This window comes from Apus apus, chromosome 7, assembly GCF_020740795.1.
Source record: "Apus apus isolate bApuApu2 chromosome 7, bApuApu2.pri.cur, whole genome shotgun sequence".
Classification (NCBI taxonomy): Eukaryota; Metazoa; Chordata; class Aves; order Apodiformes; family Apodidae; genus Apus; species Apus apus.
The window spans coordinates 11,440,845-11,461,458 of NC_067288.1; the positions used below are offsets into that span (position 1 = coordinate 11,440,845).

A 20,614-nucleotide genomic window follows, 5' to 3' on the forward strand; every position below is an offset into this window, starting at 1 on the left:
AAGCTTAAGAACTAACTTTTCTTTAGTAGTCATATTTCATTAAACTGCTACCCTTTTTCATGTAGAGAATCTATAAATCCTTTTCCGGTACCCATCTGCAGGTCCCAGTGATCTCCAGAAGTCTTACTCTTCAGGAGAGAGTTCCTTGTGCATTTTCCCCCATTCCACTTGTTACACTATTCCTTGCTAAATATATGCATACCTGGTGTAACAATACCAGCAAAAAACCAGCAAACTTTATTTGCTAGAATGACTAATCAAACTGAAAAAGGAAAAAGGCCATGGGATCAGACCACATGGTTTGATTGAGTTATTATTGAAGATTAGGACATCCATAAAACTAATTATAACAAGAGTATGATGTGTTCTAGAAATCTCAGTTTTTCAGCTTGTGTGTCTGCAGAAAGCAGTTAAGGTTAGTTTTGCTTGGTTTAACCTTAGCAGTTGCAAGTTGAGTATTCATAAACACTTGTCTGCTATACACACAAAGAAATGCATGTCTGCATACCTAATGTCACATTTTTTGGCTTAAGAAAATAATTCCTGTTAGCTGAAAGTCATTAAAGCATATGCCAATAACATTAACATAAAGTACACTGGAAACAAAAGTTTTCGTTTACTAAAGAACTTTCATAATAATTGTTTTAGCTCTTTCCTTTCTGAAGCAGAATATTACTTAACTGTCCAAGGGGCTGGTTGCAGCAGCAGGACAGTGGTCCTTGCAGGAAAGAGGAGTAGGATAGTACAGAAGGAAAGTTGAGGTCTGAAGGACTAGACTGTAGCCAGGACATATGGAAGGCAACACTTCAAGGGAGGCTGCTGGAAGAAGTTGGAAGTACCTCTTTATCAAGCAAAAGACAATGTACCAAGTGAAACATGGACAGCGGGAGTAAGTGGAAAGACTGGGTGAAACAGCAATATTGTGACAAGTAAGAGAGAGACGTGAGGGCAGGAAGCTGGGATTCAAGAGATGAACGAGTTAAGTAGGATATATGTGGACAACTAGGCATAGTCCAAGAAGGAACTGTACATTGCTTTACACTGAGGGGGAACATCACAGGCAGCCTACTAGAAGGTGAATAGCAGAGCTGTTTGAAGGAGAGTTTGCTGACAGCTCCAAGGGGTTATGAGGAAGAGAAGCTGTGGGAGGACTGAAAACAATGAGCAGATCAATCCAAGATGAAAGTGTCCCTGGAGAGAAATAGATTAGAGCTAACAGATGAAGAATCTCAGAGCCCCACATCTCATATCACTTGTGTAATATAAGTGTGAGATATCTGCTTCCCAGTAGGGGTGAATTTCAGCCAAAAAAATAAAACTGTGATTTCTACTCCACTGAGACTATTTCAAACACCAAATGTGTAAACATTAAATAATCTGTCCTGTGTAGCTACTGTTAAAATGAAATGTAATGACAAAAAAAGAAAATGTAATTTTGATAACATGCTGTTACTATTCTAGCACTTTTTCTCACATAATCCATCAGTCCAGTGGTTTGAAACCTGCAAGCCATATTGCAAATTAAAAATAATTTAAAAAAACCAATCTTATTTCCTTAAAAAAGCCTCAAGATGGTAAGATCAAAGTATAGTGGGAATTTTTGAGAAAGAAGGTGCAATATTACTTGCAATAAAACACTGAGGTGTGCTTTTATAACACAGTTCCTGAGAGGGACCAGTTTCTTTCATATCTTTTGTACAGTAGCTGAGTCAATTTTAATGGTGTTCCTCTATAAAACTCCTCTATTTTTCTGGAAACTTCATGCTTTATGTTATAACCAGAAGCAAATAAGGAAAGGTCATTTGTTCACAGAGACAGAAGAAAAAAACAACCAACCAAAAAACCCAAAACACCAAAACAAAAAAAACCCAACAAACCCTTATATGGAAAATATTTTTAAGGAGGTTTCAGAAACAAACTTACACCTATTTTGTAACAGAAAATAAAAATAACAGATAGTGCAGTAAGATTGTGCAAATTTCTTCCTTTACCTAGCACTTCTTAGTAGACTCAGAATTAGTATTACAGTATAATCAAGGTCTACCCTGGAATAAGTCACTTGGGGACAGATTATCCTAGGTTGAGAACAATGGATTCTCTCCCACTGCTACGTTCGCTTCACCTACTGCAGGCTCTGGAATTGAACCTGAGCTTTAACAGCGAGGCTTATAGAACTCAGAAATGATGCTTTATCAGAGCAGAAGGTTAGGATAATTTTGGAGATATGGCCTGCTTGAGTCTTTTGCATCAAATTTTATACCAACATTTCTAACATATTTTGACAGCTGACATCCTAGCAAAACCAGATATCGTATACCAAATAGAATAGAATCTAACCTTGCACTATATGACATGGGCACATGGCTCTCCTGTGGGACCATGTAGAATAAAGAAGGTTTTTCAAGTTGCTACTGTGCTACTTAGCACACTAAAAACTAAACAGGAAAAATACTTTTAGTAAGCTGACATAATCCCTTCCAGCACATAAGCAAAAATTTTACATGCTGGCCTCTGTTTTGTTTGGTGACAACTTTAGGAACAGTCATACAAGCTAGTACTTCATGTAAATGTCTCTGTGCATCTGTGTGTATAGATGTATGTGGACATGCATGTATGTACACATGTATATGTACATACTTGTACATACACAACATGCTAACACATGATCACCTCTAACTAAATTTGTAAAAACATGTTGCATGAAATTTTTTTCTCTCCACACATATGTGTATATACAAAAGTATATAAATAAAAAGTTCATGCATCATGGGTTTTTTCCAGCTATCTCAATATAGCAAGAATGTTCTGTTTAGTCCTGGATAACTCTGGAGAGCTTGTTCTGTTTGTAAGTTTGTGCTGCTGTCCTGGCTAGAAGTATTGTCAGAACTGCCAAAGATGAATGTTGGATTCAAAGTTAAAAAGACCACCAGACTATTAATTAGTTCCCATGTTTTGTGCACACAGAAAACAATGTTTCTTGCTTACACTTGATTCGTACTTTATTATGCACAATTTCAGGGATCAGATGCAGCCATACTTTATAGAAATTGGTTTTTCTTTTTTTTTTTCTTACTGTTTCTACACAGACAGTATTGGTTTCAGGAAATCCCCTCCAATATCCATCCATGTGAATTGTTAGCAATGTTTAGTGCTACCAGTATTTATGGCAGCAGAGCTGAGGCTTTATACTTATAACCAGACATTACCTGCAGTGTTCATATATTTTATAACTGAAGTTCATATATTTTATAATTGAAATTCATATATTTTATAATTGAAGCAAACTTTTCAATCAAGTGTCATGGCAGCTAGAGTAAAACTTGATGTGTTTGGATGCCTCTATACTAGGGACCACAAGGGCCTCAGGGACCTGTTGGATTCCCCGGACCAAAGGGACCTCCAGTAAGTATCTTTTTAATTAACTATGTGCAACACCAAGAATGTTATATTGCATTCTACGTTTCTGAAGTTAGTATTTGAAGATTTATTTAAGGAGTGGTTTATGTGTACATTACAAATATGCTTATTGAGCTTTAAGGCTAAGACAGGAATTCACATAATCAAAATTATCATCGGTGTAGCTTATATGATATTCAGCATAATATACTAGCCTGCAAGTCTTCTAGTATGTTGATGCCAATGTCCAGATGACAGACTGAGTTTAGGCAAAATACTGCTTTGCTGGTAAATATCTTCTTTTAACAATTGACTAACTGAGGAAAAAATAAAGAGAAAGGAGACACTCATTAGTAGCAGAAATATATAGAAATAATAGCAGATTTGAGCTGCAGCCTGAACTAGTTACACTGCTATTCTAGTGTGTTTCTGCTCATGTGGAGTAAGTACAAAATCATCAAACCACCTGTGATTTTTTTAACCCATGCATTTATAATTTTTATTTCCAATGCCAAAACCAGAAATGTCAGCAAATACTGCTGTAATGTATAGTTACCTAAGTCGTTAAGCAAAGAAAAGTGGAAAGTATAAGGACTTTCCATTATTTCTGTATTTACAGAAATCCATTTTGAACATGCATGCATTTGACAACCTAACAGTCACTCTCCAAGCAATCGCTAACACACATCAGGGAGGATTCAAGAAAATTTATTGTTAAAATCATAGTTAGCTGATGTAAGAGCAGCTAAGCTGCATTGAATAATAGTCTAGAAACAAAAGAGATCAGAGATTCTTACAGCTAATTGCATGCCTTTTTTCAGAATGAAGGATGGCTAAGAAATGCATTTGATTTATGTATTTTACAATTTCAGGGGCCACCTGGAAAAGACGGCTTGCCTGGGCACCCAGGACAGCGGGGGGAGACTGTAAGTAAATGTATTTTACTGTGTTAGTGTTGTAAACTTCCCAAGGCCATGACTGTGTGATCAAAACTAAAGAAACAGAGACAACAGAGAAAGGGGAACAGGCTGGGACTAAGTGTTTATGTAACTGTAGCTTTCTTATGGTTGGTAGGTTAGGCATGGGAAAGTTTCTGTGCTACAAGAATGAGGTTATTCTTTGCTATGCCAGGTTAGTAACACCACAATGAGCTTAAATAGTCAATAAAAGTAAAAGAATACTCAGATCTCACTTTTAATGAAGATTTGTCAGACAATTACCATATGGGTCTTTTATCACTGCATGCCATGTAACATGAATAATAACTTGATAAAAAATCTTAATGGTAAGCAGCTAGGAAACTTGAAAGCAAGCTTTGGAGAGTAGGATCAGGAATGATCCAACCTGTGAAAAAAAATCTTAAACTTTGAAACTGTATCCTATGTAATCCTCTAAGAATCACAATGAGCAAATTCTGGAAGCAAAATTTAAAAAATAACGTGTAACAGCTTTAATAGAATTATTAAAAGAAACTTTCTATTTCTGTGATGGCAAAACCTTACTCATATCCCACTGAAAAAAATATTCTCATTTACATTTTTCAGAGCTGGAGAAAGCCATAAATTAATTTAGAGATATTTTTTTTAGGCATATAGAATGTGTTTTGGGTTCCAACTTCACTGGAAATCTCTTAGTGACTGCTAGGAGGGAAAGCACAGAGTTTGGAGTAACACAACATTTGAAAACCTGTATTTTCTTCCGCTGGTACTGTAGCATTGTTATGCTTTGCAATTATAGTGGGCTTTTTGTAAGAGAAAAATTATTGACTACTACTACTTTGTTCTTTTTGTTTGCAATTATGTGAAGACCAGTCTTTGTACCACGAGAATGCATTTGAATAGTTTAGAATGCAGGAAGCTCAAAATTGTTCTTTAGACTGATAAGAAAAAGCACAGTTATTCTTTTCCCTTTATTCTTATTTGAACATGAGCCAGTAATGTGCCATTCTAGCAAAGAATGCTAACAGTATCCTGGGCTGCAGCAGGGTGATTTTTTTCCTTCTTTTCAGCCCTGCTGAGTCCATGATTATTGTGTCCAGTTCTGGGCTCCTCAGTACAAGACAGAGTGAGTTACCAGAGAGAGGCCAGGAAAGGGCCACTATAATTAAGGGACTGAAGCATCAGTGCTATCTGTAAAGCCTGATAGAGTTGGGACTATGTGGCCTAAAGAAGAGAATGTCCAGGTCAAATATTACAAAAAAATATGAATATACCTGAAGGCATAAAGAAGACGGAACCAGGCTATTTTAAGTGGTGCCCAGTAACAGTACAAGAGGCAATGGACATAAAATGAAACACAGACAGTTCCATCTGAACATCAGGAAAGGGTGAGCACTGGAACAGATTACCCAGAGAGGTTGCAGAGTCTCCATTTCTGGGGATATACAAAAGCTGTATGGACATATTCGTAGGCAACCAGCTCTCAGTGGTTCTGCTTGAGCAGGGCAGTTGGACCAAATGACCTCCAAAGGTCCCTTCCAGATTTCTTGATTTCACTCATGACTAGAAACGAAAGATGAAAAATACAATGAAACTACGGATTCTGCTACTGTGGTTTTCAGACCAGGTCCTTCTTGGTTCAGTCAATGCTATGCTTCTCTAATTTTGTATCTCCTTTGGGCTCATTAGGGTTAGACTGACATAAAACTTGAGTAACTTTGGAGCAAATGCTTTTATTAGCGTTGTTTTCCACCCTGTGTCTATGCATACTTAGGCCAGAATTACTTTTAAAATGTTTTTTTCCCCATGAGTTCTCATGTACATAGTTTTGTAAAACAACAGATTTTTTTTAAAAGCAAAAAGTAGACTAGCTAACCTTTTTTTTTTTTTTTCCTGCTGAAAAAAAATCAGATTTTTAAAAAAGTGTATAAATCAGAAAACTTTCACTGCACTCACTGGTAAATCAGGGTCTTAAGAATTCTGCTTCTTATTTAGGCATATATCTCATTAAAGTTCAATGCTGCAAGTGGGCATTGCAACAATTAGGGAATTTGGATAAGAGGCATACTCAAACTTAGCAAATTAGAGCACCAGATTCCCAGATTGCACTCTGCAGCTTGCTTACAGGATAAGCATATGTTGACAGCAACTGAGGTTAAGTATTAGTGGAGAAAACACTACAGCCTCTTCCCCCAGAAAGACATATGCACTTTGAAGAACTGCTATTGTTTACTGAAATTCTAGATGTTGGAACAGTAATATAATGATAAAAAATCTGGAATATTAATATAGAAATAAACTAGATACTGAAAAACAATTAAGCATTAGTGTAATTTTTTTAAAATTTGAAATACTTTAAGTGAACCCATGGGATGTTCAGGTCATGCGGAATATCTGCTGCTGAAATCTCCTTTGCTTGTTACTTCTTTTACAAATCTGTATCTATAGGAAGAGGTAAACTGGGAACATAAGAGAGAAAGCAGGATAGTGAAACCATAATTAGGAACAAGAACCACTGAATATACTGCAAAGTATCAATGCATGCTGCAAACTTGGGAATAGTAGGTCATCTAAAGGTGTTTTCAGGAAAAGGGTAATATTTAACATTCCTTTATCTTTCCTTACAACAGGCTTCAGAAGAAGCTTTGAGTGTGTAAAGGAAGGAACACATGAATGATTCCATCTGTAGCAGTTCTGATTTTCAATCATTAGAGCAAAGGGGTACTTTTGTATTGTTTTTAATCTGAATCATTTCAGAGGGCTGAGAGAGAGTGCCTAAACAGTTATGGGCCAAACTGGACCATGATAACATCTGGCTGGCAGCAAGAAGAGAATCAGATTGAGGAAGGTAAAAAAAGCTTAAGCTGGATCTGATGGAATGGGGCAACTGTCAGTGAGACTGTGCCCAAAGGAGTGCTGGGCAGGGCCCAACATTTATCAGCCAGATGACACCTGTGATTTTACACAGGTGAGCAGAGCATGAGGCAGGTGCAGGCTGTTAGGCAGGGGATGCTGTGTGGAACCCTAAATGTGAATACAGCAGTGCACGCACTCTCCTAAGTTTATGGAGCAACATAATTCTCATCTTTGAAAGAAATAATTTAACATGTTTCAAAGACACATTAGACAGTATCAGTATAAAGTGAGGTTGTCATTCAGCTTATTAACTAATTTTGGATGGGAGTCTGGCTGGGGCCACTGATTAGGCAATGAAAATTCTGTAAAATTTGCCAGTGTTCTGAAAAACTGTCTTGAAGCCATTTCCTTTCTATTCTATGCTTTCCATGTTTTTTTCATCATATGAATTTCTCATTAACTTCATTCTTCTTGTCGCACTCATGCTGCCTTATTACCATCTCTATATAACCTTAATCTTCCCTGGATCTCTATTTCTTTTCATTTTCTTTCCTTTTATCTTTAATGGCCCTCCAACTTCATCCACCATCTGTGTCTTTCTCTAAAAAGTATTTGTATGTCTGGCTTTATGATTCATAAGGTATATATGTAAAAATGTATTTTCAACTGTTAGCTGCATCACTTACGCATTCAGACTCATCTAATCGAGCTCACCTAGAGAGATCTCTAAAATTGACTGGAGTTTTTACTGCTGTACCACAGCAGTGAATTTGGAACTGCTAGTGAGAAGGAGGATTAATCATTATTCCACTTCTAAGTATACACAGGAAAAAAAATTCTCATTTTTATTTCCTGAGGAGAAGGAATGTGTGACATGGAATTTCTCTTTCATCTCTTCAACATAAATATTAATTTTGGTCTTCTATATCTTGTTGTGGGTAACATGGTATCTTGTAATCATTTCACAGGGTTTTCAAGGAAAAACTGGTCCTCCTGGTCCTGGTGGTGTTGTTGGCCCTCAGGTACATAATTTAATTTCACCGTTAACCTCATAGTGCCATTGTTTAAAGGTAATGTTATGGCTAAAGCAGTTGCTTTTGTTATATTAAAAGGACCATATCGTTGGTTATATTAACTTCTGTAACAAATTATGCATAACAATTTTACAAATGTGTACTTAGTAATCATTAGGGATTCTACAAAATATACAAATTCTGGGGTTACCTTTAAGCTTCCTTTTTTGCGTGTTTTCTTCATGTGATTATGAAGTTGGTCGTTTACAGAAGTCAAGAAAGGCAGATAAGAAAGACAGTGTTTCAAGACAAGCATAATACATGCATTTCCCTCCCATGTCCTTTTTGTAATCTCTTGCTATATGTGTGAATCTGCTTCTCCCCATCCAGCCCAATCCAAAGATATTAAATACCTTGAGTTGACTGAAGTTTACTTTTGTGCTTAGGGTCCTACTGGTGAGACTGGCCCAATTGGTGAAAGAGGTCATCCAGGTCCTCCTGGCCCTCCAGGTGAACAAGGCCTCCCAGGTGCTGCAGGAAAAGAAGGTGCTAAGGTATGATGTGACTTTAGGAAACAAATTGGGAGGGATAGAGAAATTGCTGACAGTCTCACATTTCAAATCATCATCATGCAGAATAAAATCAGAACATACAGTATAAAATCATGATTAGCACATTTCACACAGAAATATTTTGAAGACTGGAAGATTGCAGTTTAAAGCTGTGTCTGTTTCCATTGAAATGATGAGAATTCTCTTGAGACGTTAATGAGCATTTTTGTAATAAAAAATTTAAAAACTAGTTTATATATTAGACATTCAGCATGGAAAGATGTAGTAATGGCATGTTCACACCAAGATGGAAAATTGTACATTGGCATTTAAAGTAGGATGTTTTGTACTGGCTACAGAGCAGAACTTCACTGACCAAATTTAGCTCTTCACTTACTTTTTGGCCATCAATGGGGCACAAGAAAGATCTTGCTAATCTGGTTACTGTATGATGCTATTCAATGGTTTGTTTTAAATGGGCATTTTAAATTTTTAATGAATGTATCTTTAAAAATATTTTAATAGCTTGCTGTGTTTTTCACTATTTATATTCTATGATTAATAGTGTATTTTGTCAAAGCTTGTTACAAATTTAACCATATTAATAGAGTAACTTACTGAAAACTTAAAAAAAAAATAGGGGGTGACTAGGTGGGGGCATAATCTTTTTTATCATTACTATAACATAGAATTTAATTTTCATCAGTCATGTAATGACTAATTAAGCATTTTAAACATTTTCAAAATGTTATTCTGTTTCCAAGGGTGACCCAGGCCCTCAAGGCATTCCTGGGAAAGATGGACCAGCGGGTCTTCGTGGTTTCCCTGGAGAGAGAGGCCTTCCAGGTGCTCAGGTATGACATAAGCACTAGAACAAATGACATGGTGTTTCTAAATAAAACAAACAATGAATTTATTCTTTTATTTCATGGAACCTTCTACTGTGCTTAAAAGTGAATGCAATAGGATAACAGACATCAAGCATCCAACATTTTTAAATATCATTGGCTATATAAACAAAAAGAAACATTTTCAGTTTTTTGTCTTTGGATTTTTACATTCTTCCTATCTACAACTACCTGAAAGGACATTGAAAAGAGGTCAGTGCTGGTCTCTTCTCACAAGTAACTGGTGATAGAACAGGAGCAAATGGCCTCAAGCTGCACCAGGGGAGGTTTAGACTAGACAGTGGGAAGAACTTTTTCACTGAAAGGGTTGTCAGACGTTGGAACATGCTGCCCAGGGAGGTGGTTCAGTCACCATCCTTATGTGTGTTTAAAAGATATCTAGATGTGGTACTTGTGGATATGGCTTAGTGCTGGACTTGGCAGAGTAGGGTTAATGGTTGGACTCAATAATCTTAGAGGTCTTTTCCAACCTAAGTGATTCTATGATTCTATGTGTTGCAAAAATAACTCTTGAAGTTTCCGGTGTAAGACATAAGCTTTTTTCTTTATTTATTTTCTAGGGCCCAGCTGGTCTGAAAGGAGGGGAAGGCCCACAAGGCCCACCTGGCCCAATTGTAAGTAAACATAATTTTAAGGAAATATAAACAGTATCACACAGTATAATGTGTGATGTTTTCATCAATGCAGTCTGTAAAACAGCAGACAGATGTACATCAAAGTGATCAATAATTATTATCTACTGATCAACTATTCTAATAAACATTCAAGAAATGTGAAAGTTGTGAATATCTGAAGCCTTCTGCTATGAGTAGGTATGAGATTTACTTGCTGCTCAGTATTGTCACTTACAAAAGCTATTGTTGAGATTGAGGTTTTCCATAGTGGAAAAGCTACAATTAGTGGACTCACAGCGTGGTGGTGCATTGACCTTGGCTGGACACCAGGTGCCCACCAAGCTGCTCATCACTCCCCCTCCTCAGCTGGACAGGGGGAGAAGTATAACAACAGGCTCAGGGGTTGAGATAAGAACAGGGAGATCACTCACCAATTACTGTCATTGACCAAACAGTGCTGGTGTTCTGCAGAGTCCAGAAATACACAGAGTATGTGTGTCAGGAGCACAGTACCAACTGCTTCTTCACTTTATAAAGCTATTCCCACTGGGGCCACGTTTCCTGCTAAGGTAAACACAGTCATAGAAAGAATCACTTAGGAAGCTAAGAATTTTTTTTATATTGTTTTTCTGATCTTTGAGAAATAGATGTAGTGGTAGCAGGAATTGTGAACAGAATGGAAAGAGTTTGAAGGGTAAATATTTTCTTTTTAAATTATACTTAAATTCACTGTAGTGCAAGCAAGCCACCTGGGACACAAATAGCATCAAGTTGACCTGAAAGTTTTCCAGAAGTCCTCAGTGGGATTTTTTTTTTTTTCCATCTCATCTTTAATTACTAACTTGTTATCTTGAAAGGTTTTTTCAGTGAAAAAAGATGCCCTTAATACTGGGTTTCTGTGCATCTCAAGGACAACAATTAAATCACAATAGCTTGCTTTTATTTTTTTCAGAGTAGCTCATAGCAGACCATGAGCGTCAAACAGTCCTAAAATATTTTCCCATCTATTTTTAGCTAACAGAGGGTACAAGCAGAAATGTAATTATAATGGAGTCTTCGTTTACCATTTATAATAGGAGAAGAATTCATGCCACTGGATTATTTTCCTCCTATTCTCTGCCAATACCAATTGCTTCTAACTAGCATATATAGTAAATTATAAGCTTTATTTGGCTTGTGCCTCCATCTACAAGCATACCAAACAAATGACTGCTCCAAATATTGTGCATGCCAATTACTGTGCTTAGAAGGATCTGGACAAAAGAAAGAGATGCATGAATGCATTCCAAAGCAAGGGCTTGTTGTTTTTTTTCTCTTTTGCTTTTTGTTGGTTTTGTTGTGGGTTTCTTATTTGGTTTTGGTTTGGTTTATTTCTTCTAACAGTTCTCTTTTATCTGCTATCTTAGTCTCCTGGTTTCTTCCCTTGTCATAATACTGTGTGGAATACTTAATGCTGATGAGCAAAAGCTCTTTAGAATGCCAATCAGTTGCTTTTCATTAGCTCATTTAGGAATAAGATGCTCAAATGGGACTCAGAATAAGCCAGCTGTAGGCTACCCAATTATCAGTACTAAGCTTTCTAGAGCCATATTCCTCTTTCTCATAACGTTTGTCAGTCATGGGGAACTTCACTTGTTGAGCATTTTGTTAACAGTCAACAAAAAGTATTTCTACTACTATGTAATGTATACAACAGCTATAATTGCATATCTCTTCACAGAAAAAGAGACAAAAACAAGGTGGCTGTTGTCTATAGTCTGTGTAAGTCTGTGTAAGAAATACAAGACTAAGCATGAGACTTCCATTTCTTTTTACCCATGCTCCTTGCCCAATAAATAAAAATATTCCAGGATGTGAGCACCACTGTGAAACCATGTGTTAACAAGGAGTTTAGTAATATAAGGGGACTGTTTCATAGCGGGACAGAGTGACAAAAAAAGGTAATAAACATAGAAAGAGAGAACAGACATAAGAAGCTGATTTAAATGCTTTTCTGAGTTCTGGCTATAGTCTAATATGCTCTGAAAATTTAGAGCATAAAAAAAAAAAGAAAACCAATATGCTCTGCTTTGATCAGAGGCCATTCTCACAGACAAATGAGAGGATGCTGGAAAACAGGAAGTGTACTTCCTGTTCCTAACACTTGTGAAATTTAAGTATAACGAACATAAACTATGTAAAGATAAATGTGAAAAGCTGGCTGAGTAAAAAATGCTGCTAAAATTATGGCCACTGTTAGTGTTTGCTGTCTGATATAGAGAAGACCTAGGAGTTATTTGGATTTTTTTTCCCCTCTATTCTTGCCTCCTACTGATGAGATGACCTAAAACTGTATAGCTTATGAGAGCTGACAGGATCAGAGGCCATGGCAGTATGGCTGCAGGGTAGTGAATTTTTCTTGACTTCACTGTGAAGACTCTAGGAAGTAAAATAACAGAAATAGGACTGAAACCTTAGCATCCACTGAGACTTAAATAAAACAAAAAACAACACCTGGAAGGACAAAGTCATATATGATTCCTGCATAGATACTTCATTTGAACATTCAAGTAAAATTGAATTTTACCGAGATAATTAAGAAAAAATATTTGGAGCAACTATTTAGTCACAGTTATCTGGAGGGAAAAGCACCTTATTATGGAATTAATGCCAGTACTGACGAGGTCAGTTCAGGAAAAGTACTCCATGAATAAAAGCAAACAATTGTGCCGTCATAGGTGAAAGCATCTTAAAATTCCAGTGTTTCAGGAGACAGCAAATTTGATCTTGCTTAAGCATGGGAAAAAACCTGGCTATTCAGAGACTCAGGCTACAACACCTACTGCTTTTTTCCATTCCATAATGTATAATCCCACTTCCAGTATATCAGCTGGAAAAGTGAAATTATCAATAACTTTGTAACATTTTAAAATGTTCCAAACTATCTTGTAGATGTTGACCTGAAAATCTGGTGAAATACTACTCTTCAGCAAACAAACCTTTAACAGTGCTCTTTTGATGCAAAAATGGTAGATCATTTAAAAGACAGAAAGCAAAGATGCTGTGAAGGTGTGAAAATATAGAAATCTAGAGGGATAGGACAGCTCTCTTTGCTTCTCAGTTTCCAGTGAATCCACAAATTTCAGGGTTATCTGTGTTGCTCTTAGATAAATAGTATTTCCCATTAGACTTGCAAGCCCAAGACTAGCTCATATACAGAATATAATGGAACAGAATACCGTGTTGTCTTTGTTCCCATGAACATATGTACAGCATCTTGAATCCTCAGGAATATCAGGACTGGCAAAGCTAGATTTCAGAGTTCTCATCCAGTGACAGTGCAAAAAAGCACAAAGAGACAGGAAGAAGCAGGTTGGATGGCAGTTAACCTCTGTATCAAGACACAGGAAGTTTTTCCTCTGCTATCATAAATCCATTTGACAAATTCAGAAGAATACTTGGTCAGAATCTGCCTGTGTGATCAAGAAGATACTAGAAATTTGACTTTAAATGTCTTTTGCTCCCTGCCATTTCTTGCTGTGATGTGCATCCAAACAGGTGTCCATTTCTTTGCTTATGAGCTAAAGAGAACTTTGGTTATAGATCGCCATTTGGAAATTAACCCAGCTTGCAAAAAAGATTTAAAATCAGTACTCTACACTGTGGCTTTTGACTAAATGAATAGACCAGAATTTAACATTTTGATTCTGAAATTCTGTTTATTTGAGTAGGAGTTCTAATCTATACTGTTATCTGTTCTTTGTATCCTTTTAGGAAGGTTTTTTAGTATCAGAACACCTTGTTTCTTTTCTTTTTTTCCCTTTAGCACTACTTAAACATTTATGTCATCCTTATTGTTGGAAAATGCAATAAGTAAGACAAGAAAAAATTAGTACACCCTACCTCTTTAAGAGCACTGCAGATTTTTGCATTGCTAGTCATTCGCTCAATTTTATCTAGTTAGCTTAATCCAGAAGGAACCAAAACGGCACAGCTCAAATTATGAAAGGTTATGGAGATTGGCTCTGTGACATGTTTAAAAGAAAGACTAACTTTTTATGGAACAGCCATAAGCCCTACACTGCTTCAAGAGAAAAATCTGATAAGGGAGGAAGGAGCTAAATTTTCACTTATAGATTATTTGGTAGTTTGAGAGAGGAATAAAGCCTTTTTTAGAAGTAAGGCTTATTGATTTAAGAGTAAATTTTTTTCCTTTCTGCTATTGTAAAATTGTACTCCAGAATACACAATTCCAGTGTTTTTTCCACATACAGCACACCTGCCTTTTCTCCTTTAATTTGCAATATTATATTTTTTATTTTTTCTATGTTTATCTAAAGGTACCTGTGCATCCAATCCTGCTCTGTATGACACATCACATTAGTAATTATACTTCAATAGGTTTTTACACCGGTGAATTGAAATGCAGAAACATACTGATCAAGACAGCAATGTACAGCACACAACTTCACTGAAAATTTGGGTTGTGGTGTGGGTTAGTTCTATATTTTAACATGTTGAATATTCTTTCATCAAAGGGGTATGTTAGTGTATTTTGGAAACACAGAAAAGTATCTTGAAAACAGGCTGAAGCACACTCCTATTATGATGAACAAATAAAGGAAAGGGTATATATGAAAAAAAAATAGTTCAAATTACTACTGAATATGAGCTATCAAGTGTGCACTTCAGGTTAGTTCTTTCTGCCTTTTTCTTTACTCATACACGTACTGTATTGCTACCCTTCCACCAGCTGGACTCTCTCTGAATAACAGGTATCTTCTCTGTTGACCTGGGTCATGAAAAAGACTAAGAGTTATCAGGGCTGCATCAGTTATTTTATATTTATTTCCAGGGTTCACCAGGGGAACGTGGAGCAGCAGGCACTGCTGGCCCAATTGGTCTACCAGGTCGTCCTGGACCTCAGGGTCCTCCAGGCCCCGCAGGGGAGAAGGGTGCTCCTGTAAGTAATCACAGTCACATAAACCTAGCGCAGCATTCTCATTCCAGTGTTACTTCTTCCCACACTAGTGTTTGCCCATTAAATGTATCCTCAGAATACCTGACTTAACCCTTTTGTATTTAAAATTAGGTAAATCGTATAACTTTTCTTGTCATACTCCTTTAACACTCAAGAAGGGTTAAACCTGATATTATCACAGCAGATAGTGAGTATAATAAAAAAGTTTTTCAAACCAGTCTTTCATTAAAACTTTGTACCCAACCACTGTGCATTAGAGTACAAGCATATTTGTAATTGGCTTCTATTACTACCTAGTATAATTTTATGATACATTCTCTTCCCTTTATAGGTTCCTTTCTGTTGTTTTTTTTGTATTGGTAATGTGCACTGCAATCATCATTAGTCTCCTTGATAATGTGGATCACTTCCTTTCTTCAAACCCAGGGTGAAAAAGGTCCTCAAGGTCCAGCTGGACGTGATGGAGTACAGGGTCCTGTAGGACTTCCTGGTCCTGCTGGTCCCAGTGGTTCTCCTGGAGAAGATGGTGACAAGGTGAATCATAATAATTGGTATTAGTGCATCTGTGTGAAGGTCTGTCAGTACAGTTATCTGGTGGTAGCTTTCCCCACAATAAATATGGTGACAAAGCAACTCTTAGCTCTGTCTCCCCCAGACTCCTTTTGCCCACTGAAAAAAAACTTGAAAAATCCTTCTATACTCAGATGTATGAGGGACAGATGCCATGGGACATTGGAATTTGTGTTCAAGAACTAGTAGACTAACAAGGATGAAATCATGGCAAAGTGAATCAAGGCAGATTATGTAAAAATTTATTTTTGTCTATTCTAGAAACTTGGTTTGCTGAATGAGTAAGATAAAATGTTGTCAGTGTAGTGATTTGGACCCACTGTTGATAGGCAGAGGGTGTCAAAATAATATGTTCACACCAGAGAGATTCTGTTGACTTCTGGCAGAATTCAGGACATGTCACCTTTCAGGATCATCTTGTGTGTTTGACTTTATCTACCACTGTTCTGTTAGTTAGCACAGGGTAAAGACTTTGACATTTGTTTTTATGATGCATGAGTCTTATTAATTGCAGAGTATTTTCTGTGGTTTAATTTAATAGTCTTATTATTGTGTAAGGAATATTTTTTTCTGACATGGTTTCCTGGTGATTTGAATACTTTTGAAGTTTTGAAATATAGTACATTACAGTTAGAAGCAGTTGTTCAGTCACATACAGTTAGACGAGTCTGTAAATCAGGGTGCTTTCATTATAAATTTATATTGAAGGTGACATAAGGAACATGATTTCCTTTACTTAGAGCTCAGTAGCACCATACTTCAAAGCCCAGTCTCCTTGCCCTTTGCAGTATAGCAATCAATATCTGGATTAATATGACATATTATTGATCAATGCAGAATTGCCCCCTTTAGGCCTTCACACTTGAAGCGACAGCATGAAACACAGAATAACCACATCAAAGGGAACATTTAAAGATACTGTGATACTGACTTCAGCTAAATGTGAAGGAGACCATTTTAAACAAGAAGTTTAACATTTGACTTTCAATTACAGGGTGAAATTGGTGAACCCGGTCAGAAAGGCAGTAAAGGTGACAAGGGAGAAAACGTGAGTAGCAAAATCCTTTGTGCATTTCATTCTTCATAACTAAAAAGTATTCATGCATGAAGGTATGCAGGTAGGCTGGCTGCAGCAATGACACACCTCAGAAATATTCCTTCAAAATAATGCTGAGTTGTAACACAAGACTAGAGGTTTGTACTTACAGAGTCATGCATTCATTTAGTATTTCTTGAGCTTACAGAATCATTAAAAAAATAGATAGGTAAACTACATTCCTAAGCACCCTCCCTATATAATTTTAATTCATCCATCCTACATTTAAACTGGGAGAAGCCAAAAATATACATACATTCATTTAAGTTAACTTAACTTACTGGATTATGTGAACATAACCAGCTTTAGATTCTTAGCCATAATTATGAAAAATATGAAGACTCAGTAGTAGTGAAATCTATTAATACAGTTTTAAAATTTTTAAAGAACATCCAGTTCTTGGAGAGCACACAACTGATTGTAACACTTCAGAGCAGTGAAGATCTCAGATGAAACAGCTTATACGAGTCTTCAAATATTATCATTAGGTCTGTCAGAGAACTTAGGACTAATCAGGCTTCTACTGCTTTAATTTGAAATGTTTTTGTTTTCAAAATTATTTCTAAAGCTGAAGCACTTCCTCTTTTGATTGAGGCCAAAAATATAAAAGTAAGCTTTTCCCACTATTTACTTCTGTTCAATTTCAAGATAAACTGGCATTTTATTTGAATAAGTTTCCTTAGAAAAAATGTAGAAGTAATTGTAGAAACATTTTTAAATTGTAATTACTGTATTTCATTCACAGTTTAAAAAGGCCAGAACTCAACATAAGTGTATTCATAACTAAGCATGTTTGCTATCTTGAAAACACTGACTGTTTATTATGATTAACAACTTAGAGTGAGCATCGTAACAGTAGATAGCTTCTAAAAATGCACCAAATTTATGGCTTACAGGCAGGTGATATTTTATAGGAGGATACATACAAATTCAAACAAACCACAGTTTTATAATTTCATAGAAGAAAAGGAGGAAACAAAATCTGCAAAAAAAACCTACTAGGGTTTTTTTTGTTTGTTTGTTTTTTAAGGATAAGCTTGTATTTTCTGTTATTTATGTGAGAAACATTTTCGCAGTTTCCAGTGCTGAGCACACATACTTTTCACAATCTTATTTTAATAGAGCAAGTCACAACTTGTACAATAAACTATTTGTAGTGCCCTGTGAAGACAAGGCATGTAATATTATACATATGTGTGAGAGAGCACTTCTATGATAAACCCCAGTTTTCCAAGAAACATACATGTAACCAAGTTCTAAACTAATTCTGCTTTAGGCTAAGATTACTCTTGCATAATCTGAATGCATTGGTGAGCTTGATAAAATGAATTTATCAAATTTAAACATTTTTTAAAGTCAATTTTAAAACTATGGACTTGTTCCTAGTTAGCTGAAAATCAATCTTAAATCTATTTGTTGTAGTTGTAAGCCAGCTATGGAATACATAGAGGTATGCGCAGCTCCTCTTTGTCCAGCTGGAGAGGTTCACTACAGGCCCTTTGAACACAAAAAATCTGGGCTTTAAAAGGAAAGGGCCAAGTAAGCCTATAAAGCAGGTCATGGTCCAGTTGCACTTAGCACTTTGCGTGTGATCACATGCGTATCCTTCTGGTTTCCCCTTTGACATGCCTTTTCATTAAAGATGTTTCTGCATAAGAGAAATGCAGAAAAAAACACAGGCTGCACTATTTCAGATCATGTTAGCATAGCTAGTTATGCTGAGCATTAGATGGTGACCACAGTTCCCCTAGTGAATACTAATGTATTTGGGGCATGTTCCAGCACACCTGCTTTGCAAATAAAGTGTCTGCAGCAAAATCATTTGACAATGTATCCTGTACTCTCAGTCTCAAGGTTTAAAGCATTTGGGAATGTAATATGTTTTCCTTGAAATACATGATGCAATGTTCAGGCCCGCTTAGTTGAAGAGAATGTTATGCCATTTGAAGTCATGTGTATTAAATCTTATTTGTGCTCAGTTGCAGTCATTCAACCCTGACTTTTCAGAATGTGTTTATTTCTAAATTTACTTTCCTTTCAACATGCTGACAGATGCAGGGAGGAAAGGCCTTGTTGGACACCTCTGAAAGATTCTGAAGGAGGCAGTAACTACTTAGTTCTGAAATCACAGGACATAAAGAATAGGTTTTCACAAGATTTGGACATCCACAAAAGCCTTGGTGGGCATGTGGAGCCTCATCACAGCAAGGACCCTGAGCAAAAAGAACTCATCCCTCTTTCCTGTTTAAGAAGAGCTGGAAACATCTTCAATTCCTGTTTGAAAATAACAAGGATTTATGTTTGGGGGTGTAACTACATCGTACCTAACAAAAAAAAAACAACTGTTGTCATATTATAGTTAGGGACAGCACAAGTTCATTGCTTATGTACATCCTCTCTTGATCTTCAAAACCTCCACTGCTACCACAGATGCCTTTAGTAACTGAAAATTCTCTCCTCATGATTCTGTTCAGTCTCTCCATTTGCCCTCCAGAGCAATGTTAAAAAAAGAGTCTGGCTACGAGTCCAAATAACTTCTCATGAATCACTTGCAAAGTATCTTCCAACAATATACCAAAATGAGTATGCAAATGAAGTTAAAAATGTGTAGATCTCATTCTGGGCCCTATAAATGAAGCAGCAGGTAGAAGCATCCTTCGGAGTGTAGAAGCAGAGAGTTCCAATATGATTTTCTTTTTTAATTCATGCATGCAAAAATCCCCTTCTCATGGTAACTCTCCCAGTCAATAGGAGCATTCCTGGGAGTCCTTTCATTTTTATGTCACCATAGAGGCAAAGAAGCTTTGCTTCACCTATTGGTATCAAGTATGTGATGAAAAGAAAATTACAAAAGAGAGGAAATACATAGTTTGACACTTCAAACTCCCTAGAAAATAAGGTACTCTAAAATACACATACGACCCAAAGATGTAGACTATGAGATTTAAGTACTGCCTTTTCCTAATCTCCTTATAAAGGGCAGAATAATCTCATTTTAGCCATAGAAAGGTCCTTAAATCTAAGCATTAGTGTGCATTAAATTAGAATTCCCAGCCTAGAAACTGCAGACAACTTATTTGTCATCTGAAATAGCAGACTAGAATTCAGCTGTTCCCAGGTGTAAGGTTTTATGCTTTCTTAGTACCACTCATCAGTTTAGTCTCTAGCTGGTGCAAAAACCAGGTTCAACCTAGCACGTAATTTTAACCCAGTCATAAACTAGTACTCATGCATTCCCATACTCTCAGATATCTTCATTGCATCACTTCTGCATAAGTGACTTCTAAATTATGCACAATGTAACTTAAAAAGTTATTATTTTGGAAGGAGACTGAAAATATTAAGAAGTTCCTCTTAGAGACATTTTTTGCTATTCTGTTGAAACAATGTCAAAGAGAATGTTACTCCCAGAGCTTAGCGTTTTTCATGTCTCTGAGAGGTCAAAAGCGGCTTTGTGCTATTGTAGAAACTGTTTGCAATTAAAAAAGAAATAAATCCAAATAGCAAGCCTTCCAGTCAAAGGTGGATTGTTATATGATGCTTCAAAGATTGACTTTTTCTGCACAAATCTCATTGAAAGGTCTGATATTTTAGTTGTGAAAAAAATATTCATGTTGATTCTTGTTTGCATGTGAATCTATTTTAAATATTCTGAAATATTATACGTGTTGTCAACAAATGCCACTATTAAGTCAATTACAGATGTGAAAAT

General features: G+C 36.4%; 1 protein-coding gene across 3 annotated transcripts in view; it reads left to right on the top strand.

The window, feature by feature from the left end:
* COL11A1 (collagen type XI alpha 1 chain) overlaps positions 1-20,614 on the top strand; it is a 135,314-nt gene that overhangs the window by 81,607 nt on the left and 33,093 nt on the right. For all 3 annotated transcript variants that reach the window (XM_051625101.1, XM_051625100.1, XM_051625099.1), the window contains 9 exons: positions 3,349-3,402; positions 4,269-4,322; positions 8,159-8,212; positions 8,650-8,757; positions 9,519-9,608; positions 10,223-10,276; positions 15,111-15,218; positions 15,663-15,770; positions 16,801-16,854. In XM_051625101.1, coding sequence (XP_051481061.1) covers positions 3,349-3,402; positions 4,269-4,322; positions 8,159-8,212; positions 8,650-8,757; positions 9,519-9,608; positions 10,223-10,276; positions 15,111-15,218; positions 15,663-15,770; positions 16,801-16,854 — 684 coding nt within the window. The remainder of the gene's footprint in view (positions 1-3,348; positions 3,403-4,268; positions 4,323-8,158; positions 8,213-8,649; positions 8,758-9,518; positions 9,609-10,222; positions 10,277-15,110; positions 15,219-15,662; positions 15,771-16,800; positions 16,855-20,614) is intronic.